At 40.4% G+C, this 24,018-nt stretch overlaps 1 protein-coding gene across 1 annotated transcript in view; it reads left to right on the plus strand.

Moving 5' to 3' along the window:
• Nucleotides 1-24,018, plus strand: part of PHEX (phosphate regulating endopeptidase X-linked) — a 218,853-nt gene that overhangs the window by 23,933 nt on the left and 170,902 nt on the right. The window contains exons 4-5 of the mRNA XM_055393675.2: nucleotides 21,752-21,838; nucleotides 22,882-23,108. Of these exons, the coding sequence (XP_055249650.1) occupies nucleotides 21,752-21,838; nucleotides 22,882-23,108 (314 nt within the window). The remainder of the gene's footprint in view (nucleotides 1-21,751; nucleotides 21,839-22,881; nucleotides 23,109-24,018) is intronic.

Raw genomic sequence — 24,018 nt, forward strand, 5'->3', positions numbered from 1 at the left:
CCTCATCCCTAGGGGATCTTTAGTTTGGTCTCATGTCACCTCAAGAGAGTTGTTGAGAGAATTCAGGGACTTGAATAGGAAAACAGCAAAAAAAAAGCATCTTTATTTGCACTAACCTCTGATGGAACTTTAATTATGGAACTTTAAACATTTTCTTTATTTATGGCTATAGTTTACAAACTCTGGTTTGTAAGCTGTGACTTGGTTACCAATGGGAATCATCATTTTAAAAAATCTTAATACAGATGTTATAGCTATCTTGAAATAGCATCTGCCTACATCACCACTTCAAAATCATAGTGATGGCTAGACTTGATGCGAGAGCTTATTTAATGAACTAATGAAGTAGTGCATCTATCATGATTTTAAACAGTAAAACAACTGTTTTGTTAACTGTGTTTTGAAATAACTGGGTTCCATTATAAACCCATGTTTCTTGTGTTCTTGTAGACATTATTTTGAGAATGGCCCATAGGTTTTAAGAGTTTGCCCAGGGGATGTATGGCACAAAAAAGATTAAGAACCCCTGCCTATGTAAAGATTGTTGGGGCATGCCTCAAAAAGGTATAGTTTTATTTTACTTTAGCTTTACAATACGTCCTAATTCAGGTGTTTTGAGTGAAGATGGCTATTACATGGCCCCATGGGTCCATTCATACCCAAATACTTGAACAGTTTGCTGTCTAGAATCCCTGGGTAATGAACACATTACTGACAGTTAATAGGTGTTTATAAGGATATTAGATGAAACCAGAGATACGTGTTTGGAGTTTGTGCCAATGCCAAGCCTTGAAGTGATTAAGTGTAAACTCTTATGGGCTTACCTATGGCACAGAACAAATGTATTTATAGATGAAATTACTGTCTATTGCCAAATACTTATTGTGAAAGCAGAGAGTTAAGAGGTCAACGCCCAACTAGAGATGATACAACTTTTGCCATAGTATCAGTTCAGTTCAGTTCAGTTCAGTCGCTCAGTCGTGTCCGACTCTCCGTGACCCCATGAATCACAGCATGCCAGGCCCCATGCCATAGTATAGATGGAAATATTTCTAAACAGTGCAAATGATTGGAAGTAGTAATACACAAAGTAGTATCTTCATTCATAAGTACATATTATGTGGTTTATGAAAGAGCTTGCTTGTCATCTGATCTTAAAGATTGGGGACTCTTGTTTGCATTTGGAATGGCAAGGGATGGAGGGGGGCTGTAAATCTGGAGGTGCTGGAGTGAACTTGGCTCTGTTGGAAGGAATGAGCAGGGCTGTTGGTGAGAGATGACACGAGTGAGATGGGCAGCTGAAGGATGTCAGAATCCACTTTGAGATTTTTGACTTGGGGCAAGGAAGCTGAGGTTTCTGAAAAGTGGAATAATAGCCTAGAAATGCTCCACATGAAAAAAAGAAGTAGAAAAACAGATGAGGGGGCATGTTTGTAGTATAAATATTGCAACACATAATGAAAAGTTTCCTGCTAGTTAGCTTGAATGTTGTAGGAAGATAAAAAACATTTTACTTTAGAAGACTGTCAACTAAATTTGGGATCCTTTGACTAAATATAAGTTTTTTGGAATAACTGATGACACAGGATATTCACATCCTGAGAAAGACATATATACACCTGCAATGATTCTTCCCAACCTGCCCACACCCTTTTTTGCATGGTTGGTGTGTATAATGTGTTTTACTTTGTAGTTGTTCAGAAGGGTTGTGTATTTTTGAAAAGCCACTTCCTGAAAGAAGATGACTGCAAAGGGAAGAAAAGTCCTAAATTTTGGTGGTAACAATTCAAAGTCTACCCACATGAGCTTTGGTGGTAAGGATTCCTGAAGCTCCTCCAAGTCCCCACGTGTTCCTTTTGTTGGTTGCCAGAAGCAGGAATAACAATGGAGCTGAGAAAAATGGGATTTGGGCAGGAATGTCCAAGGGTCATCCAGATTTCACAGCAGAAGCAGATGACTCAGATTTCCTGGGTCTTGAATGTTTTAGAGAAATGGGGCAATCACTTACCTTTATTCTACCCCTAATTGGTCAGTGGCAAAACTCAGTCACTAGAAAAATTTAAAAGTTGGTTGTGCACAAACGCATGGCCAAGTGGAGTTGAACATTTCATCCTCCCATTTCCTAACTCTTTGATTAGATGATTTCAGCTGAGCTCTCATCCTCAATTCTGAGAACTTTTCAACTGCAGCTTGAAGGTGTGGCTGAATTGAGCATCTTTACAATGTGGAAAAATCCCCATTTCTCCCTTGTTTTACTGCTAATATGGGTATTTTGACTCATCGCTGTGAAGTGAGCCTGTAACAGATCTCCTCACCTCCCAAATTCACAAGAGTACATCACACAGAGAAGGGCCTGACAGTCTACGCACTTTACAGAGTTGACCTTATTTAATAATACACTTGCTACCTTTTTTGAAGTCTCTAAACTGAACTCCTCACAAGCCTGTAAGATGGAAGGTTTGTCTGCTTTTTGGGCATGAGGAAATAGAAGTAGCCAAGCAGTGAAGTCAATTACCAGCCCAAGATCACACAGCTAAGAGGTGATGAAGGATTAGAACTCAGATGTGTGACTCTTCAGTTCAGTTCAGTCGCTCAGTCGTGTCCGACTCTCCGCGACCCCATGAATCACAGCACGCCAGGCCTCCCTGTCCATCACCAACTCCCGGAGTACACTCAAACTCATGTCCACAGAGTCGGTGATGCCATCCAGCCATCTCATTCTCCATCGTCCTCTTCTTCTCCCGCCCCCAACCTTTCCCAGCATCAGAGTCTTTTCCAGTGAGTCAATTCGTCGCATGAGGTGGCCAAAGTATTGCAGCTTCAGCTTTAGCATCAGTCCCTCCAATGACCCTTAGCACATGGTAAAACCCCTGGAAACCGGGAGGTGGTATTATCCCATTTAACAGTTGTGAAAGTTGAGACTTAGAGTGGTTATGTAAGTCTCCCATATTCACACAGCTAGTGACCTATAAGGCATCTTCCAGAGCAGTGATGTCGAAAAGAAATGTAATGTGAGTCATAGATGCAACTCATGTAATTTTACATTTTCTAATAGCTTTGGCCACCTCATATGATGAGTTGACTCACTGGAAAAGACTCTGATGCTGGGAAAGGTTGGGGGCGGAAGGAGAAGGGGACGACGGAGAATGAGATGGCTGGATGGCATCACCAACTCTGTGGACATGAGTTTGAGTGAACTCTGGGAGTTGGTGATGGACAGGGAGGCCTGGCGTGCTGTGATTCATGGGGTCGCGGAGAGTCGGACACGACTGAGCGACTGAACTGAACTGAACTGAACAGCTACATTAAAGTAGAAAGGAATCGGATGAAATTGTTTTTTTTCCTAACACAACACATCCAAAATAGTGTCATTTCATGGAATCAGTATAAAAAACTTATGCGTGAGACATTTTACATTTTTTTCTTGCCTACTACGTTCTTGAAATGCAGGACATGTCTTAAACTTGCAACACGTCACCTTGTAGATGGGTCATATTTCAGGCATTCAATAGCACCTTGCAACTACCCGCTTCTGAACTGGACGGGGCAGTTCTCGTCAAGTGCTTCTCAACCCCAGCTGTACACTGGTATCATTTGGGAGCTTAATAGACACAGATGCCTGGGTCCCATCCTCAGAAGTTCTGATGTAATTGGTCTGGTGTGCACCCTGCATTTCCACTCTTTAAGCTATTTAATACCTTGCTTCTGCAGGTAGTTCTAACATGCAGCCAAGTTTGAGAACCTAGTCAAGGGTGATGTCTAAACTGAGTAGAGAACTGTAGCCACTGTCTATTGGGGAAGGTTCTGTGAGTTTTCTGAAATGAGAGCCATTCAAAATAGCTCCTCCGGCAGGATGCTTTGCTAGTGCACACTAAAGAGTGTCGGGCAATGCCCTAACTAATTTATTAATTTCTCTCAACTTATATTTTCCCACATTTTGACCAAGTCTTGGAATAATGTAAGAAAAGAGATTTCTCTTTTCCTCCTTGATCTACACCCTGATCTGGATATGTGACCAGTGTTAGTAAAGTAAGACATAAAAGTTCGATTATTTTAATTGAGGTCAAAGGTGTTGGTGTCAGTCTGGAATTCGTGAGCTGCAGAGAAGGGGAAGTTAGGGTTTGAAAGCTGCAGGTCGTTGCCAGAATGAAACGTCTAGTGGGGACCGCGTGGGAAGTGCTGGGTGAGGAAGGGAGGCAATTGTGGCTCTGGTTGAGGTCTGCTGGCTGCACAGCCCACGGTGTGGCGGGACGCCCACGAAGCTGCTCTTGCCAGAGACCTCACGCCTGCCTTCCCAGTCAGCCAAACTTGTATTTTTGCTCCTGAGACCTAGATGTGCAACCCAATATTCAGGAATTAAATGTCTCATCTCACCCGGAGGTTCACTTGTCCTTAAAATGCTTTTGCAGTCATTTGGAATAGTTTTTCTCTTGCCTTCTTTTATTTAAATCGAAACACAGCTTGAATATTCTAGACACATTTATTATTTCCCAGGAGGAAAAATACTGGATCTTCTGTAGTGGTAATGCTATAGTGACATGCAGTTTTGTTGGTTATATTTATGTGACTTAAAATTAAGCATAAGAAAAGACACAAACACTGCTGGGTCTTTCATAGCATCAAATAAAATAATACCACATTTCATCGAATCAAAAAGACTGCCAACTGTAAGATGCACCTTTATTTCATGTATGCTAAGTAAGACTAAGCTATTACACAATGATTTCTTAGGATTGGGGATTTTTATTTTATTTTCATCAAAAGTTCTTTTAGGCTTAGACATTAATTTTTATCATATATTAGTCTTTTACATTAATTAAAAAGGAAAATGCAAGCAAAAGAGATGAGGTAAGTTATTCCTAAAACTTCTTCATGGTCTTTTTTATCTCAAACCATCAGTACTTTTATATTCTCACAAAACATTGTCCTCTTTCCATCAATAACAGCAGTGATTCAGCATTTCTTTAAAATGTGCTCCCAATCATCTCAGGGATTTTCCTCCAAGGCTGTCTTTTTGGATACACAGTAAGTTTTACTTTCAAAGCCAAACTCTAGTGAAATCTTTCTGAAGATGCGTTAAGTGACAATTTCCTAGTCAGGCAACCAACCAACTCATTTGAAGTGTTGATGATAAGAACTGCTAGATCAAGGTCATATATGGGCAGGCAATGGCGTCTACATTGTGACTGTGTCTGGCTGACAGTTTTAAGATGGATTCCAATTTCAGAGATGTTCAAATGTTAAAAAAAATGTGCTTCTTAGCTTTCATGAAATATGGTGTGTAAATTTTTTTTCCAATAATCAAGATTTCCCAGCTGCTTGTCATATCCACCTTGTTTATGTACATTTGAACAATTTCAGCAAGATTTGCCTGCTGTTCCCTCCTCAGCACACCTAGGCTTTAATGAACAAGGATATATAAGCAAAACTCCCCCACTTCCTTTTTCTTCTCCAGTTTGCAGCTACAAAGCTGTACTTTGATACCAATCTTTTCAACCTTGAATGTGTACGTGGATCGTGTGGGAATCTTGTTAAAATGTAGATTCTGTTTCAGTAAATCTGAGAAGGGCCCTGAGATTCTGTATTTCTGGCAAGGTCTCAGGTGATGCCCACATTGCTGTTTCAGGGACCACATGTTGAGCAGTCAGGCTTTGCTACATCTAAGAACATGTTATGGCATTAAAGAAATTCAGTACCTCTCCAGGGTGCATGGGTGTTTTATTTTTCCTTCATTTATATTATTATTTTGATGAAAACGTCGTTATTGCAAGTGTCATTATATTGAGTAAGAACAAAGATTTCTTAGGATGAAAAGAAGACAAATTTCATATGTCCTGTCTTATGGTACAGGGAGAGGTATTTCTTTCTCTTAATTTGTTTTATGAAGGATTTGCTTATTTTGTTTTCCCTTGCTTTTCTCCTCGAAAGACTTGGGCAGCTTGAGTTTATTAGGAAATCTGCATGTAATTGGAGATTAATAACCTACCCATGAATACCACATTAGTTCATTGTGATTAATAGCATCTGTGTGAATACTTAATTAGTAATGACAGACTATTTGCTTTAAAGTGTCAAAAGAACACTCCATGTAAAAAGACACTACCCATAATAAAAATTAATTAGAGACTGGTTGGATAATAACTTGTCACAAATAAGATATGTTTGTTTGGAAAGCCTCATTGGTATTGATATTTGCACAGTGAGAGATATTTTTGAAAACATGCCTGGGCGTTTTAGGTTATAAAGTGAGAGGAGAATTTTATTTTCAACAACAATTAAGATGAGTATGGGAACTTACATTTATGAGAGAGATACACACACTCAAATATGTGCTAGTACACTCATGAGTTTGCCTGTGTCACTAACCAGAACCTTTTCATAGTGACCTTTTCAATTGAGTTCCAAATTGAACTGTTTCTCCTACCTGTCATCTATTTTGAATTCATCAACTCACTTCCCCAAGGCCCAAACTTTTCTTGTTACTAATTTTATTACTTTAGCAAATCATTTGTTTTCTCTATGGTTCTTCATTCTAATTCTGTGATGTTGCCATCATTGTTTATTTCTGTCTTTGCCCTACATCTGAGGAAGCGAAGGTCAAGAAAATTATGTGACTTGCCCAAACCAATCCAGCCATATAATTTGTCCCCCACAGATTATGGGTCTAACATTTCAAATGTCTCCAATTTTAACCCAAGCGGAAAGAGCTGCATGAGCAGAGGCTCTGTCCAGCTGGTGCCTTTGAGGAAACTCAAGAAGCCTGGTGTGATTGGAGCTCGGAGTTGGAAGGGAAAGGGGACGTAAGACAAAACTGAAGAGAGAGGAGGGACCAGAGCATGTAGGCCTTATAGGCCATTTAAAGCTTTTAGCTTCTATCCTCGGGCAGTGGGAAGCCATTTGTAAATGTCATGTCAGAGTGTGCTGATGCGCGATGAGTTTTGCCAGAGCATCCTGGCTGCATGGCTCAGAGGAAAGGGTTGATCTATGGAGATCAGTTCAGAAGGCCCAAGCATGCTGTTTTGTTTTCTAGCTTGGGATCCAGATTAAGTTAGAGTTGTCTTCCTTGTTACAGAAAACCTCAAGCATTATTAGGTATTCTCTTCTCTCTAACTTCAGCATGAAGGGTCATTGTCTTCTCTCTGTATCTCCCCCACCCTTTTTTGGAAAACATTTCCAAGTACCTGGAAGAATCAGCTAGGGGATCTGTAGCCACAGCCAGTGGGCGTGGAAGTTAACTCTGGTCTGACCAGCCCTTTTGGGTCCTCTGCTTGTGCCAAGGATGCTATTGCTTCCTTTGTTTTACAGGAGAGGATTCTGGGTAGAGAAAGGAAAGAAAGCCCAGTTCCGTATCCCTCACTGTCAGAAACCCAATTTTAGAGGGACTGCCTCCCTCGACCACACACTGTGGTTTGAATAGCCAAGAATAGAACCTCTGCTGCTCTCACTTCCTCATGGAAGGTGGGAGTGAAAACAGGGGTTAGTTGGGAAGTGGCTTTTTAAACCTATGTTTACAGTGTTTTGATGCTGCTGTCATAGATGAGAGAGGACTCGTGAAGTCTGGAGCTCAGATTTTTTAGGAATTCAGGGATGCAGTATTTATCCCACTCTTCCTCTCCGTAGGGTGTGGTATAAGCAGGAGTTGAAAATAGCTGTCCTGTGTTGTCTTTTTCATTTTGGAAGTCTTACTGGCATAGTGCCACATTTTTTTTCCCCCCTCAAACCAGTGAATTGACTCTCACCTCAAACACATATTGCATTTCATCTTTAATAAAGGGACTTTTCATAGCTGGGTTTTGTAGGACTGAGGACTAACTTAGACCTAAATAGACCAATGTAAGGAGAGTGTTTCCAGGATAAAAAAATGTAAAGCTCTCCTTGCGGAATGTTCATGTTGAATTAAAGGGGAGCTGCAGCGTGAGGAATCAGCAAAGAAAGGGTAAAGGTCCTGATCTGACTTTGGGTGAGGTGGGGAGTGGGGGAGGAGGGAATCTGGACTGGTGATGTCCTGGGGCCACAGGCATCCAGAAGGACTACTAAGAACTGTCAACTCTACCTTAGTAAAGTTGGAGTCGGAGAGGAGGGATGGTGAGTGCTATTGGTTGAAAGTAGCGGTTCTCAGAGTATGTTCCTCTGCCTCAGCATCAGCATTACCTAGGAATTTGTTTGAAATGAAAATTTCTGGGCCCCACCCCAGACCTATTGAATCAGACACTCTGGCAAAAGGACCCAACACTCTGTATTAACAAGTCCCTTTGACAGACCCACAGCCAGTATAATACTGAATGGTGAAAAGCTGAAAGCCTTCTTGCTAAAATCTGGAACAAGACAAGGATGTTCACTCTCATCACTTCTTTTTTTAAAAATTAATTTATTTTAATTGAAGGCTATTACTTTACATTATTGTATTGGTTTTGCCTCTTCAACACAGTATTGGAAGTCCTAGCCACAGCAATCAGAGAAGAACAGGAATAAAAGGCATGCAAATTGGAAGAGGTAAAATTGTCATTATATGCAGATGACAGGATATTATATGTAGAAAACTGTACAGACTCCATACAAAAACAGGTAAAACTGTTAGATGAATTCAGCAAGAGAGAAGGATACAAGATTGACATACAGAAATCTGTTATATTTTTTATACTAACAATGAAATATCAGAAAGGGAAAGTAAAAAATCAGTTCAGTTCAGTTCAGTTCAGTCGCTCAGTCGTGTCCGACTCTCCGCGACCCCATGAATCACAGCACGCCAGGCCTCCCTGTCCATCACCAACTCCCGGAGTTCACTCAAACTCATGTCCACAGAGTCGGTGATGCCATCCAGCCATCTCATTCTCCGTCGTCCCCTTCTCCTCCCGCCCCCAACCTTTCCCAGCATCAGAGTCTTTTCCAGTGAGTCAACTCGTCTCATGAGGTGGCCAAAGTATTGGAGTTTCAGCTTTAGCATCAGTCCCTCCAATGAACATCCAGGATTGATCTCCTTTAGAATGGACTGGTTGGATCTCCTTGCAGTATAAGGGACTCTCAAGAGTCTTCTCCAACACCACAGTTCAAAAGCATCGATTCTTCGGCGATCAGCTTTCTTCACAGTCCAACTCTCACATCCATACATGACCACGGGAAAAACCATTGCCTTGACTAGACGGACCTTGGTCGGCAAAGTAATGTCTCTGCTTTTTAATATACTATCAAGGTTGGTCATAACTTTCCTTCCAAGGAGCAAGCGTCTTTTAATTTCATGGCTGCAATCAGCATCTGCAGTGATTTTGGAGCCCAAAAAAACAAAGTCTGACACTGTTTCCACTGTTTTTCCATCTATTTCCCATGAAGTGATGGGACCAGATGCCATGATCTTTGTTTTCTGAATGTTGAGCTTCAAGCCAACCTTTTCACTCTCCTCTTTCACTTTCATCAAGAGGCTTTTGAGTTCCTCTTCACTTTCTGCCATAAGGGTAGTGTCATCTGCATATCTGAGGTTATTGATATTTCTCCCAGCAATCTTGATTCCAGCTTGTGCTTCTTCCAGCCCAGCGTTCCTCATGATGTACTCTGCATATAAGTTAAATAAGCAAGGTGACAATATACAACCTTGACGCACTCCTTTTCCTATTTGGAACCAGTCTGTTGTTCCATGACCGGTTCTAACTGTTGCTTCCTGACCTGCATACAGGTTTCTCAAGAGGCAGGTCAGGTGGTCTGGGATTCCCATCTCTTTCAGAATGTTCCACAGTTGATTGTGATCCACACAGTCAAAGGCTTTGGCATAGTCAATGAAGCAGAAATAGATGTTTTTCTGAAACTCTCTTGCTTTCTCCATGATCCAGCGGATGTTGGCAATTTGATCTCTGGTGCCTCTGCCTTTTCTAAAACCTGCTTGAACATCTGGGAGTTCACGGTTTACATACTGCTGAAGCCTGGCTTGGAGAATTTTGAGCATGACTTTACTAGCGTGTGAGATGAGTGCAATTGTGCGGTAGTTTGAGCATTCTTTGGCATTGCCTTTCTTTGGGATTGGAATGAAGACTGACCTTTTCCAGTCCTGTGGCCACTGCTGAGTTTTCCAAATCTGCTGGCATATTGAGTGCAGCACTTTCACAGCATCATCTTTCAAGACTTGAAATAGCTCCACTGGAATTCCATCACCTCCACTAGCTTTGTTCGTAGTGATGCTTTCTAAGGCCCACTTGACTTCACATTCCAAGATGTCTGGCTCTAGGTCAGTGATCACATTATCGTGACTATCTTGGTCGTGAAGATCTTTTTTGTACAGTTCTTCTGTATATTCCTGCCACCTCTTCTTAATATCTTCTGCTTCTGTTAGGTCCATACCATTTCTGTCCTTTATCGAGCCCATCTTTGCATGAAAAGTTCCCTTGGAATCTCTAATTTTCTTGAAGAGGTCTCTTGTTTTTCCTATTCTGTTGTTTTCCTCTATTTCTTTGCATTGATCACTGAGGAAGGCTTTCTTATCTCTCCTTGCTATTCTTTGGAACTCTGCATTCAGATGCTTATATCTTTCCTTTTCTCCTTTGCTTTTCGCCTCTCTTCTTTTTACAGCTATTTGTAAGGCCTCCTCAGACAGCCATTTTGCTTTTTTGCATTTCTTTTCCATGGGGATGGTCTTGGTCCCTGTCTCCTGTACAATGTCACGAACCTCCGTCCAGAGTTCATCAGGCACTCTATCAATCAGATCTAGTCCCTTAAATCTATTTCTCACTTCCACTGCATAATCATAAGGGATTTGATTGAGGTCATATCTGAATGGTCTAGTGGTTTTCCCTACTTTCTTCAATTTAAGTCTGAACTTCGCAATAAGGAGTTCATGATCTGAGCCACAGTCAGCTCCTGGTCTTGTTTTCGCTAACTGTATACAGCTTCTCCATCTTTGGTTGCAAAGAATATAATCAATCTGATTTCGGTGTTGACCATCTGGTGATGTCCATGTGTAGAGTCTTCTCTTGTGTTGTTGGAAGAGGGTGTTTGCTATGACCAGTGCATTCTCTTGACAAAACTCTATTAGCCTTTGCCCTGCTTCATTCCGTGCTCCAAGGCCAAATTTGCCAGTTACTCCAGGTGTTTCTTGACTTCCTACTTTTGCATTCCAGTCCCCTATAATGAAAAGGACATCTTTTTTGGGTGTTAGTTCTAAAAGGTCTTGTAGGTCTTCATAGAACCGATTAACTTCGGCTTCTTCAGCATTACTGGTTGGGGCATAGGCCTGGATTACTGTAATATTGAATGGTTTGCCTTGGAAACGAACAGAAATCATCCTGTCATTTTTAAGATTGCATCCAAGTACTGCATTTCGGACTCTTTTGTTGACCATGATGGCTACTCCATTTCTTCTAAGGGATTCCTGCCCACAGTAGTAGATATAATGGTCATCCGAGTTAAATTCACCCATTCCAGTCCATTTTAGTTCACTGATTCCTAGAATGTCGACATTCACTCTTGCCATCTCCTGTTTGACCACTTGCAATTTGCCTTGATTCATGGACCTAACATTCCAGGTTCCTATGCAATATTGCTCTTTACAGCACCGGACCTTGTTTCTATCATTAAATCCCTTTTAAAATCACATCAAAAAATAAAATAGGAATAAACCTGATCAGGGAGGTGAAAGACTTATTCTAAGAACTATAAAACATGGATAAAGAAAATTAAAGAATATTCAAAGAAATGGAAATATATCCCATGCTCTTGGATTGAAAGAAATAATAGTAAAATGGCCATACTACCCAAAGCAATCTACACATTTAATGTTGATCCCTATCAAATTGTTGTTGTTGTTTTGTTGCTAAGTTGTGTCTAACTCTTTGCAGCCTCATGGATATTACAGCACTCTAGGCCTCCCTGTCCTTCACTATCTCCCACAGTTTGCCCAAGTTCATGTCCATTGAGTTGATGATGCCATCCAAATATCTCATCTGCTCTGTTGCCCCGTTCTTCTTTTGCTTGCAGTCTTTCCCAGCATCAGGGTCTTTTCCATTGAGTCAGCTGTTCACATCATGTGGCCAAAGTATCGGAGTTTCAGCTTCAGCATCAGTCTTTCCAATGAATATTCAGGGTTTATTTCCTTTAGGAATGACTGGTTTGATCTCCTTGCTATCCAAGGGACTCTCAAGAGTCTTCTCCAGCACCACAGTTCGAAAGTATCAATTCTACAGTGTTCACCTTTCTTTATGATCCAACTGTCACATCCATACATGACTACTGGAAAAACCATAGCTTTGACTAGATAGACCTTTGTGTCCATCTTTGCTTTTTAATATGCAGTCTAGGTTTGTCACAGTTTTCCTTCTGAGAAGCAAGCGTCTTTGAATTTCATGGCTGCAGTCACCATCTGCAGTGATTTTGGAGCCCAAGAAAATAAAATATATCACTGCTTCCACTTTTTCCCCTTCTATTTGCCATGAAATGATGGGACCAGATGCCATGATCTTAGTTTTTTGAATGTTGAGTTTTAAGCCAGCTTTTTCACTCTCCTCTTTAACTCTCATCAAGAGGCTCTTTAGTTCCTCTTCACTTTCTGCCATTAGAGTGGTATCATCTGTATATTTGAGGTTGTTGATATTTCTCCTGGCAATCTTGATTCCAACTTGTAACTCATCCAGCTCGACATTTTGCATGATGTACTCTGCATATAAGTTAAATAAGCAGGGTGACAATATACAGCCTTGATATACTCCTTTCCCAATTTGGAACCAGTCCATTGTTCCATGACTGGTTCTGACTGTTGCTTCTTGACCTGCATATAGGTTTCTCAGAAGGTAGGTAAGGTGGTCTGGTATTCATATCTCTTTAAGAACTTTCCACAGTTTGTTGTGATCCATACAGTCAAAGACTTTCACATAGTCAGTGAAACAGAAGTAGATGTTTTCCTGGAATTCTCTTGCTTTCTCAATGATCCAACAAGTGTTGGCAATTTGATATCTGGTTCTTCTGCCTTTTCTAAACTCAGCTTCTACATCTGGAAGTTCTCGATTCAAGTACTGCTGAAGCCTAGCTTGAAGGATTTTGAGCATGACCTTACCAGCATGGGAAATGAGTGAAAATTACCTATCACATTACCCGTGACATTTTCATATAACTAGAACAAATAATCTTAAAATATATATGGAACCATAAAAAACCCATATTTGCCAAAGCAATCCTGAGGAAAAAAGAAGAAAGCTGGAGGCATAACTTTCCCAGACTTCAAATAATGCTACAGAGTAATGGTAATCAAAACAGTGTGGTATTGACACAAACACAGATATATGGATCAATGGGACAAACTAGAAAGCCCAGAAATAAACCTATGCGTTTATACTCAGTCTTCAACAAAGGAAGCAAGAATGTACAATGGATAAAAGGTAGTCTCTAGCAAGTGGTGTTGGGAAAGCTGGACAGACACATGTATACCAATAAAGTAAGAACAAAACCTCTCACCATACACAAAAATAAATTCAAAATGGTTTAAAAACTAAATTATAAGACATGACGCCATGGAACTCCTAGAAAAGAAAATAGGCCAATGATGCTCTGACATAAATCATGTTTTCTCAGAGCTGTCTCCCAAGTCAACAGAAATAGAAACAAAAATAAACAAATGGAACCTAGTCAAACTTACAAGCTTTTGCATATCAAAGAAAACCATAAACAAAACAAAAAGCAAATACTACTGGGAGAAAGTATTTGCAAATGATGTGACAAACAAGGGCTTAATGCAAAATATATGAACAGCTCATACAACTCAATAACAACAACAAAAAGCCAATCAAAAAATGAGAAGACCTAAATAGACCTTTCTCCAAAGAAGACATACAGATGGCAGATAGGCACCTGAAAAGATGCTCACTATTTATTAGAGAAATGCTAATCAGAACTACAATGACGTACCGACCTCACACTGTTTAGAATGGCCATGATTAAAAAGTCTACAAATAACAGATGCTGGAGAGGGTGTGGAGAAGAGGGAACCCTCTTACACTGTTAATGAGAATGTAAATTGGTGCAGCCACTGTGGAAAGCACCATGGAGACTTTCAAAAACTAAAAATAGAGTTGCCATATGATCCAGCAATCCTGCTCCTGGGCATATATACAGAGAAAACTCTAGTTTGAATACATTCATGCACCAGTGTTCATAGCACTATTTATGGTAGCCAAGACATGGAAATAACCTAAATGTCCACTGATGAATGAATAAAGGAGATGTGGTATGTATACACAATGGAATGTACAATCAGCCATGAAAAGAATGAAATAATGTCATTTGCAGCAACATGAGGGGCTTCCCTGATAACTCAGTTGGTAAAGAATCTGCCTGCAATGCAGGAGACCCCGGTTCAATTCCTGGGTCGGGAAGATCCACTGGAGAAGGGATAGGTTACCCACTCCAGTATTCTTGGTCTTCCCTTGCAGCTCAGTTGGTAAGACTCCACCTGCAATGCGAGAGACCTGGGTTTGATCCCTGGGTTGGGAAGATCCCCTGGAGAAGGGAAAGGCTACCCACTCCAGTATTCTGGCCTGGAGAAATAGACCTAGAGATTATCATACCAAGTGAAGTAAGTCAGAAAGAGAAATACAACTGCCATATAATATCACTTATATATGGAACTGAAAATGTGACACATATGAACTTACCTATGAAATAGACTCACAGACCTAGAAAACAATCTTATCATTACCAAAGGGGAAAGAGGTGGGGGGAGGGATAAATTAGGAGGTTAGGATTAGCAGATACAAACTACTATATATAAAATAGATTAACAACTAGGTGCAACTGTATAACAGAAAGAACTATATTCAATATACTATAATAAAACATAATGAAAAATAATATGAAAGAATATATATATGTATACTTGTATCACTTTGCTATAGATCATAAACTAAAATAATACCGTAAATCAACTATATTCCAATAAAAACAAAAAGAAGCCCTTCTCATGATACTGATGCATGCTCAAGTTTGGAAACCACTGGTTTGTACTAGGACATAATGTGAAGTTAAGCTTTAGGGACCAGCTAATTTTGTTTTAATCAAACCTCACCAGGCCTCCTGCCTCTGACTAGGAGCCTCAGGAGTGTGTGTCCCTGGTCTCAAATAGGGTTACAGGGCAAAGTGGGTAGGTGGCTCATTACAGACACACTCCACTGCTGAAAAAACCAGTCTCAGTATAACCTGGGAAGGCATTTCTTTCAGTTATTAATGTGATGAAGAACTCTGTCAAGAAAGTCCATGAGGACTGCCTCTGGTTTAGCCACCTGAGGGCCTTGTTCTTACATAGGAAAGAAACTTGCAGAATTTTGCTGGGCACCTGCTAGTCAAATGAGCAAAAGTCAAGGGCCTGGGTCCAAATCCAAGCTCTAACTTTACTAGCTGAGTTTTCTTGGACAAGTTATTACAGTTTTCTTGCCTGTAGGCTAGGGTTAATGATACATGCTGTTTAGGGTTGGTGGGGGATTAATTGAGGTCATGTACAATACACCTGGCACAGAGCAGGTGCTTAATAAATGAACACTGTCACCAGGGTCCTTGAATGTCTCAGGACTGCTCAGGAAGGACCACTGTGGGGGGTATGTAACCATATGTGGCCTTTTCCTTGTAATGTTAAGATGGTAGAAATAGGCAGGAAAAGTGTAATTAATATTTGTCCTATAGGAAAAATGCTGAAGATGAATTTTAATGACTCTTTAAGTTCAGCACAGGTCTTACATTGAATTATCTGCTAAGATACAAATTATCTAAATAGGAAAGCTATTTTTATGAGTTAAAATATCATGTTGGTAGATTCATTGTAATGCTATGCCATCAAGGAGTGATTTTAAAATTTAAATTATTTTGAAGTGTGACCCTGATAAGCGAAATCCTTAAAAATTCACTTACAAGTGAACATAATAAAAGAGTTACCTTCTGTTAGACTTTTGTAGTGTCTGGCGGTTGTATAAAATTAATTTCATTCTGGGTCAAAAAGGTCCTTGATGCTAAACTGGGAATATTTTTATGTATTTGGTAACCCATGATTTAGATTGATGAGTTAGAGGTTTTTAATGCCCCTAAAATAATCTCTGTCCCTTTTTCTTAAGCTAGTGCCAACCAGTATTCTTGCCTAGAAAATCCCATGAACGGCGGAGCCTGGTAGGCTGCAGTCCATGGGGTCGCTACGAGTCAGACATGACTGAGCGACTTCACGTTCACTTTTCACTTTCACACATTGGAGGAGGAAATGGCAACCCACTCCAGTGTTCTTGCCTGGAGAATCCCAGGGACGGGGAAGCCTGGTGGGCTTCTGTCTATGGGGTCACACAGAGTCGGACACGACTGAAGTGACTCAGCAGCAGCAGCAGCAGCAGCAGCAGTGCCAACCAACAATTATCATTTATGAGACGATCATAAAAAATGAACAGAGGAAAGCCTTCTGACAGCTTCTCTCCCTATATTTGGGTGGGAGTTTTCCAGAAGAATGAGAAGTATCAGCTCTTATTGTCTTTTCAGTATGTCAAACAGACTCAGTTAATCCCATGCTTGACCGACTATGGGGCTGAGGAACTGCAAAGTCAAGTGTCACACAATTCGTGTGAAAACATGAGGGTTATGGGATCCACAGACCATGACTTAGTTAACTTGGATTTTATTTTTTTTAATGAGAATAACAACGGGCTTTGCAAGCTGATTTAGAGTCTCCACGTCTAACTGCATAAGAATTTAATACCCATGAAGTGTGAGTTAGAAAAATGAAATTTTTCAGTACGGTAAATAAACTGAGGAGCCTGGAAACCAAATTGAAGTCTGTAGCCTGGAAAATCAACAGAGACTAAAAATAGTATGATTAGAGGTGACATTCAACCATGGACCAGCCAAAGGTGGTTTTTAAGTACCACCAAAGGAGAAACCAGACCATCATATGATAGGTTTAAAAAAATAGATGTGTCTAGAGAATATTCTGTTTATTATGTAGGTGTGGAAGGACACATTTTCCCTTAAAATGTAGATCTGGTTTTCTAAAGTTTTGAGTTTTCATGTATTTTCTCTCACTAGAATAAAGAGGACACTTCCCTCTGATTTCTGAGGGAAATACTTATCTGCATGAAATTGAGAATTCAATTTGACAAGGTTTTAGAATACTGTTGCTGCTTCTATTAAGCAAATCAGGCAAACAGCTCCAGTGAACTCGTAGCAAATAGCCAGATAGTCCCCTTTAGAACTGGCACACAGAATAATTACAGGGTCTGAGGAAGAACACAGAGGAGCAAGTTTTGAAAGAATCCCTGTGCTCATTACTTCTCAGCCTTTTGGCTAAGATCAAGTGAAGAATCCCTGTGCTCTGAGAGCCATCTTCTTTAAATGGCATCAGCTTAACACCAGAGTTCTTGGTAGGTGTATGCTCACAGGCCTCAAACTTTGTGCATGGGGAGTTTTTGAAAACAGTCTTAGTTGGGAAAGTCTTAAGTATTGCAGAAAACCAAATGATTGGCCTGAGCTGAACGTGATTATCCTGAGCTCCCGACTTACCAGGGAACTGCCAAGTTCTCAGGAGTATGACTGTTCCTTTGGAATGCTGTCTTATTCCAGAGCTCTCAGTAAAGGCCCTGTCTGAGCAGAAGTAGACTGAATGAGTAGAATTGATAGTCATATCTGGCTTCTGTGCTTAAAGGAGGTGGAATGCTATGTGTCCCCCTCCCCCCTCCCTCATAGAAGAGAAGGAAAGTGGAAGTGGATGGTTAACCCACGACCGTTGGTGAAAAAAAGACTTGGGTAGCTTAAAAACCGGTATTTGCCCACCTGCCAATGCAAGGGACACAGGTTAGATCCCTGGTCAGGGAAGATTACACAGGCTGTGGTGGGGCAACCAAGCCTGTGTGCCACATCTACTGAAGCCTGCATGCTCCAGAGCCCATGCTCCACAAGAAGAGAGTAATCCTCACTCACTGCAGCTAGAGAAAGCCCAAGCACAGCAACAAAGACCCAGCACAGGCATAAATAAATAATTTTTAAAAAACAGCATTCACAAAAAACAGATGAAATCTTGGATCTCACTGTGTGATATAGGGACTGGAATGTGAGAAAAGGAGGTTATGGATGTTAGAATAATCAGGACATTGCTGATTATAAAAAGAAATAATAAGAGAAGTCCAGTTTCTCACATTTCATTTGCACAAAAAACTCAGACTTTCCTTGAGAGGAAGACTCAGCAGACATTGAACACCAGCCATGCCAATTGCTAAGCTCTGGTGTTCAAAGATGAATGTGACCCAGGGTCCTGCCCCAGAGAGCACTTGATCTAGTGGAGAATAGATATTGTTAATGCCAATTTTATGTTTTGATAATATTTGAGGCCCAATGATCAAAAATACCTTCTTTATGAAAATTCTCTCATGATTCATCCCCTGTGAGGCCAAGCCTGTATTACAAAGGTATGGGCAAAACCAATTTCCATATGGACTGTAGATCTAAATGTGAACCAGTAAAGATTCTAGAGGAAATCATTGGATTCTATCTTCATGACCTCAGGGTAGGCAAAAATTTCTTAAATAAGACACAAAACATGCTTACCAAAATGGAAAAAAATGATCACTGATCACATTGGACTGCATTAATATTTCTGCTTGTTATATGATACCATTAAGAAAATGAAGTCTATGGAATGGAAGAAGAAACTGCAGTACAAATACTCAACAAAGGACTTGTGTGTGTAGAATATATAAAGAACTTCTATAAATCAATAAGGAACTGGTTTATAGATTACCAATAGAAATGTGAGAAACAGAGTTGAGTAAGTACTTCATCAAAGAAGATGTTGATTGTCTTCTTGATTGGAGATAGTGACTGGAAAGGAGCACAAGGGGCCCCTGGGGTTCTGGTCAGAATGTTGGTTATGTGGGTATTTACTCCATGAAAATCCTTCAAATTATGATTGGGGCACATTTCTGTAGGTATGTTATAATTTCACTGAAAAAGTTAACAGAAAGAAAAGGCCTTGCTGTCAAGGATGAGGAATGCAGGCAGCATATTTTCAGACATCCTCTCTATTGCCTCTACTGTGGAAGCAGAGGAAATGCCGAGGGCATGGGCTTTTCCTTGGTTGGTAAGGAAGATCTAGTTTGTAAAGAGTCGTATGCAAGGAGTGCCAGTGTCTTGGGTTAGTAGAAGGCCTTTTGTTACCAATATCCTGAGAAGGGAGGAGGAAAAAACATTTATGGAAGAATCACTAGAAATGAGCTTGATTACTTTACAATTCTGTGTATAGCTAACTCAGCCTGGAAACCTGTTAAAGCCACTGTTGATCGATCACTTACCATGTGCTGTGGCATTGAGAAGGGACTTTCTGTGCATTATAGTGTTTGATTGTCACCGCAGCTCCAGGAGATAGGCACTATTATTTGTCCAGATTTACAGATGAAGAAATTGAGGCTTGGAGAGATTAAGTAACTTGCTGAAGTTCCATCTAATGAAGCAGCAAGCTGCAACTGGAACCCGCGTATTTGTGATTGAAAACCCACCCTCTTGACTGTGTGTGTTATTTTGCCTTTTGGGGGACAAAACAAATTTTATTTGACTAAGTGTAGTGAGAAGAAAAAATACCCTGTATACATTCGCACATGTGCATGCGTGCACACACACACATCAAATTTTAATCATCATAGGCACTTTGGAACTGATTTTCAAGTCTAAAGGTTGTTGCACTCTAGGTCACTATGAGCTGGAGTTTTCCTTTTCTATTGTAGCATTGTTGGAAATACCTAGATGGAGGTGATAGGAGACTAAGAAATCTTCCAGGAAACAATGCAGACTCTGATAGGAATACCCTTATATGGGTGATCCATGAGTCCTCAGTTCTTTAAGGACATTTTAATAACCCAAATAATTGCCTTTGTTAGGCTTTGTTTTCTACTCATTAATGACTCTCCAGGCTAGATTTTATACTTCTTACTACTAACTGAAATACAGAGATACATAAAATGGATGCTGCCAGCTGATTGTCCCAACACTTGTCTGCATATCGACATTCTCCTGCCTGCTTGGGTTTGAAGAGAAGGGGAGGAAAAGGAAACGGTAGGACAAGGAACCTGGGGCAGCTGAATTTGTTTCGAAGGCCAAATTATGGTACAGAAACTAGAATTTTGACACATAAGAGTTATTGATATTTGTTCACGGTTAATGTTTTGGCATTTCCCTACCTAACATATAGGTGTTCGCTTTCCCCCCTCTCGTGATACACAGAGTGCCCTGGGTACATACTCAGGTTGATATGTAATATTTTGAGTTCTTTTGTGTCATGGCTCTTTTTTGGTCCCCAGGGTATTCATGTTTGCAGCCTGTGGAGTGTTTATAACATCAGGATAATATTACATCTCCAAATAAGATTTGGTTTATTTACTTTCAAATGTGTCTCCCCAGCAATCCAGTGACTGTGGAAGCAGTGTGGTGGAAAGGGACATGATCTGATTTGAATAGAAATATATGTAGGTATAGTTTTAAAGATTTCTGTTTATTAAAAAATGAAATCCCTTTCCTTTATCCTTGGGGCTAGTTATCCCACTTTTATTGCTGTGATAATACACAAGAAGGAAACAAGCTGAAATAATTGACAATGCCCACACTGAACTCAATTTATTTTATTTGAATATATCTAGTTATCTGGACTTATTTGATGTATAGATGCTTACAGAAAACTAGACAGAAGCTCTTGGTTGCATTTTTTGAAATGTAGAACTTCTAGTTGAGAAGTAGATTTCTGCTGTAGGGAATATGTTATTATTTATTAATTTGATTAGCTCTGTACATTGTATCTTGAAGCTATTCAAAGTACTGTAGGAGCATCTGTTGTATCATTTGGAGGCTGCTTGGTTGTTTCAGAAATAAATGCCAAATGCCCTGACAACTGCAATTTGACACAGCTCAGTGTAGGCAGTGCCATGGTGCTGTGTGGGAATTCTTTGTCTTGGCTTCTTGTTGGTAAACTGATACTCTTAAGTACATCCAAGGTGTTATTTTGTGGGTAGGGTAGTTTTTATTGAGTCTTTAGCTTTCCTATTTCCTTATTTAAAGAAATAGTGACAGCTGTCATTTTCTACCTTCAAAAAATAGCATCAGTGATTTTATAAATAGAAAATCATTTTCCAGGTGGGTTTGCATCCATTCTGGCAACCATTTTGTATGCATGGCCTCATTTTAAACGGCCAGGACTTTGAATGTGTAAATGGACAAGTTTTCAGGCAATTTGGGTAGGGGCAGTTTCCATTCTTGCTTCTCCATTTCCTGTCTAAACAACATCTACCAGGTCCACAGCATGTATAGGCAACATTGAATAAAACTTCTAATGAGAAATTTCTTCCAGGTGACCTCCCCAAGAGGCTGGACTGTGAAGAAATCTTAAGAAACCAACCCTGATGAAATTGCCTCTTTTGAGAATATTACTCGGTGCAGAAACAGGGAATAGAATTCAGTTATTTTTGGTTCTTGAAAAAATGAATTCTGTGTGTGTGTGTGTGTATAGGTGGCAGAAAACATTAACCCCCGTAGAAGGTCAAGTCTCAGTTGGAAGTAGGAGAACCCTGGAGAAGAGAATGTTAAATATTTTTTATTTGAATCTCCAGCAACTTGGAATCATTTCTGCTGTCTGCATATCTTTTATAGATTTATCTTTTCTAGGGTTGTCTGTCTTAACATTTAATTTTCTGGAGGCTGACACTGTGATTATCAAATGACCTCCAACTCAGCATCACCTGTGGGTGGATACTAATGAATCCTTTTTTAACCTTCCTAGCACTTTTGGAGAAATCAATCAGTAGAAGACGGGACACTGAAGCCATACAGAAAGCCAAAATCCTTTATTCATCTTGCATGAATGAGAGTGAGTAATAAAGAAAATAAAATAACTTACCACCCTTATTTTCCAGAGCTCTATTAATGTTTAAAGATATTGTTTAAGGAAAAAGAGAACTACTAAGAATTCTACTAAGAATGTTGCTTAAAGAAAGGAGCTATTTTCCAAAGCTGAGTTTTGACTACCTCTGTCTTAATGGTCTGTTGCTAGCTTGATGGATCAACTAGGAAAATTTTATTCCTGTGGATGGCTTAGATTCTTTGGGTATCAGTTAGTCTGTGAGACATGGGTACGGTCAGAAGGGCAAACCGTACTGCATATGGTACAGAAAGCCGAATCCGGAGGCTAGATCTGGTTTGAGAAGGAGCCTATGAGGGAGGGCACTTGGGAGTGTTACTGTGTCCTTTGGAACCTCCTGGGGCCCAGAGAAATCCAGATTTCCAGGCAGGCCAGGCTCCTTCTGCTTCTCAGCTTGACAGGAATCTTTGTTGGGGACCTTTGGCCTGTCTCAGCATCTTGGGTCTGATTGGAATGAAAAGATACACTGGACATTCTACCTGGTCCTCTTTCTCAAGGCTACTGCAGAAATAGGTTAGTGCCTCTGGGAAATGTGTTAAGTTGTTTAGGTTTTGGGATGTTGTTTGGTGAGCTGGAAGAGGGCAGTAAAAGATAATGAAAGTGTGTGAAGCAATAATTCATTTTTACTGGGGAGTGATTAGTTTTATTGAGCAGTTTCCTTTAGTTAGGGTTGTCCCTTAGTCTTGCAAAGTGTTCTCAGCTTAACATTGCTTATTGGCTTTGGTCAATATAACAAGCACACCTTCCATTGTTGGGAAGATCAGGCAGGTTCCGTTAGCTCTCCTGGCAAGAACATCAGGCCTAGACAGTCACATTGAAGTGGGAGTCATAGGTAGTTCTATCTCTGTGGTTATGGGCAACCCACTGTACCTCTCCCTAAAAAATTAGGTTGGGGCCTTACTGGAATTTTCTCTTGAGAAAATATACATGCTTCCTAGTTTGATGATCCAGTTTGCAAATCTAACTCTCCCTTCCTACTTACTCCCTTTCAGAAGCCATTGAAAAAGCAGATGCCAAGCCACTATTACATATCCTGCGGCACTCACCTTTCCGCTGGCCTGTGCTTGAATCCAATATCGGTCCTGAAGGGGTTTGGTCAGAGAGAAAGTTCAGCCTTCTGCAGACCCTTGCAACGTTTCGTGGCCAATACAGCAATTCTGTGTTCATCCGTTTATATGTGTCCTCTGATGACAAGATGTCCAATGAACACATCTTGAAGGTACAGTGAGGACTCGTTCATCATGCTTGTTCAGTCCAAGGTTAGCCTTTTGGGTTGCCTTCCCAGGGAAAAAGACTCATACCACCTTAGTGAAATGAGAAAGTTGAAAATTCTGCTAACTCTTAAAAGACCTAGACTATTCTTTGCTAGATTTGCAGATTGTAAATCATGAACAAACTGGTTATGTCAGCCTTTCAAGAAGCCAGTGAGTGGGTTTCAAGTGATCTGTGATCTGGCTGTTAAATATCTACCCTGAGCATGTGCGGGACCCCTTAATTCTAGTGGGGAGAGATGGGCTAAGACCTTCTGAATTCTGCTTTTCCCCTCCCCTCATTCCTCTGACAAAGGAGTGAACACATGCTCTGGTTCCTTGTTTTCCTTTCACTAAGATCTTGCGTATATGCCCAAAATTTCATTGTCAAGTTCAGTCTTGAATCTTTCGTCCTTCCTTTCAGATGATAAGGCAAAAATTGTTCTAAGTGCTTGGTTGCATTTTCTGCTGGGAGAGTAAGCATCTCTTCCATAAAGGAATGGGCCACAAGGACATACCCTTAGGTGGGGAGTATGACACTGGAAAGTCATACTGGAAAGTCAGGAAATCGTCAGAAAACTGCCAACAGCAGAAGATTCATCAGGCAGAGAACTTGGCAAGAATGCAAACAGCACTTCTTAAATTGTTTTGTCTTTTGATTCCATTTTGTTTTTTTGCTTCTACAGTTCCTTTAGTAATGAAAATTTTGTTGAACCGCTGATTTTCTCCCCCATTCTGTTCTTTGTTATTACTGGTCTGTCGATACTTTTTATTGGAGTTGTTTACACTGCTCTGTCAGTTTCTGCTGTACAGCAAAGTGAGTCAGTCATATGTGTACGTATAGCCCCTGTTTTCTAGATTTCCTTCCCATTTAGATCA

Source organism: Moschus berezovskii, chromosome X, assembly GCF_049115385.1.
Source record: "Moschus berezovskii isolate FMDL1 chromosome X, NW_MosBer_1.0, whole genome shotgun sequence".
Taxonomy (NCBI): domain Eukaryota; kingdom Metazoa; phylum Chordata; class Mammalia; order Artiodactyla; family Moschidae; genus Moschus; species Moschus berezovskii.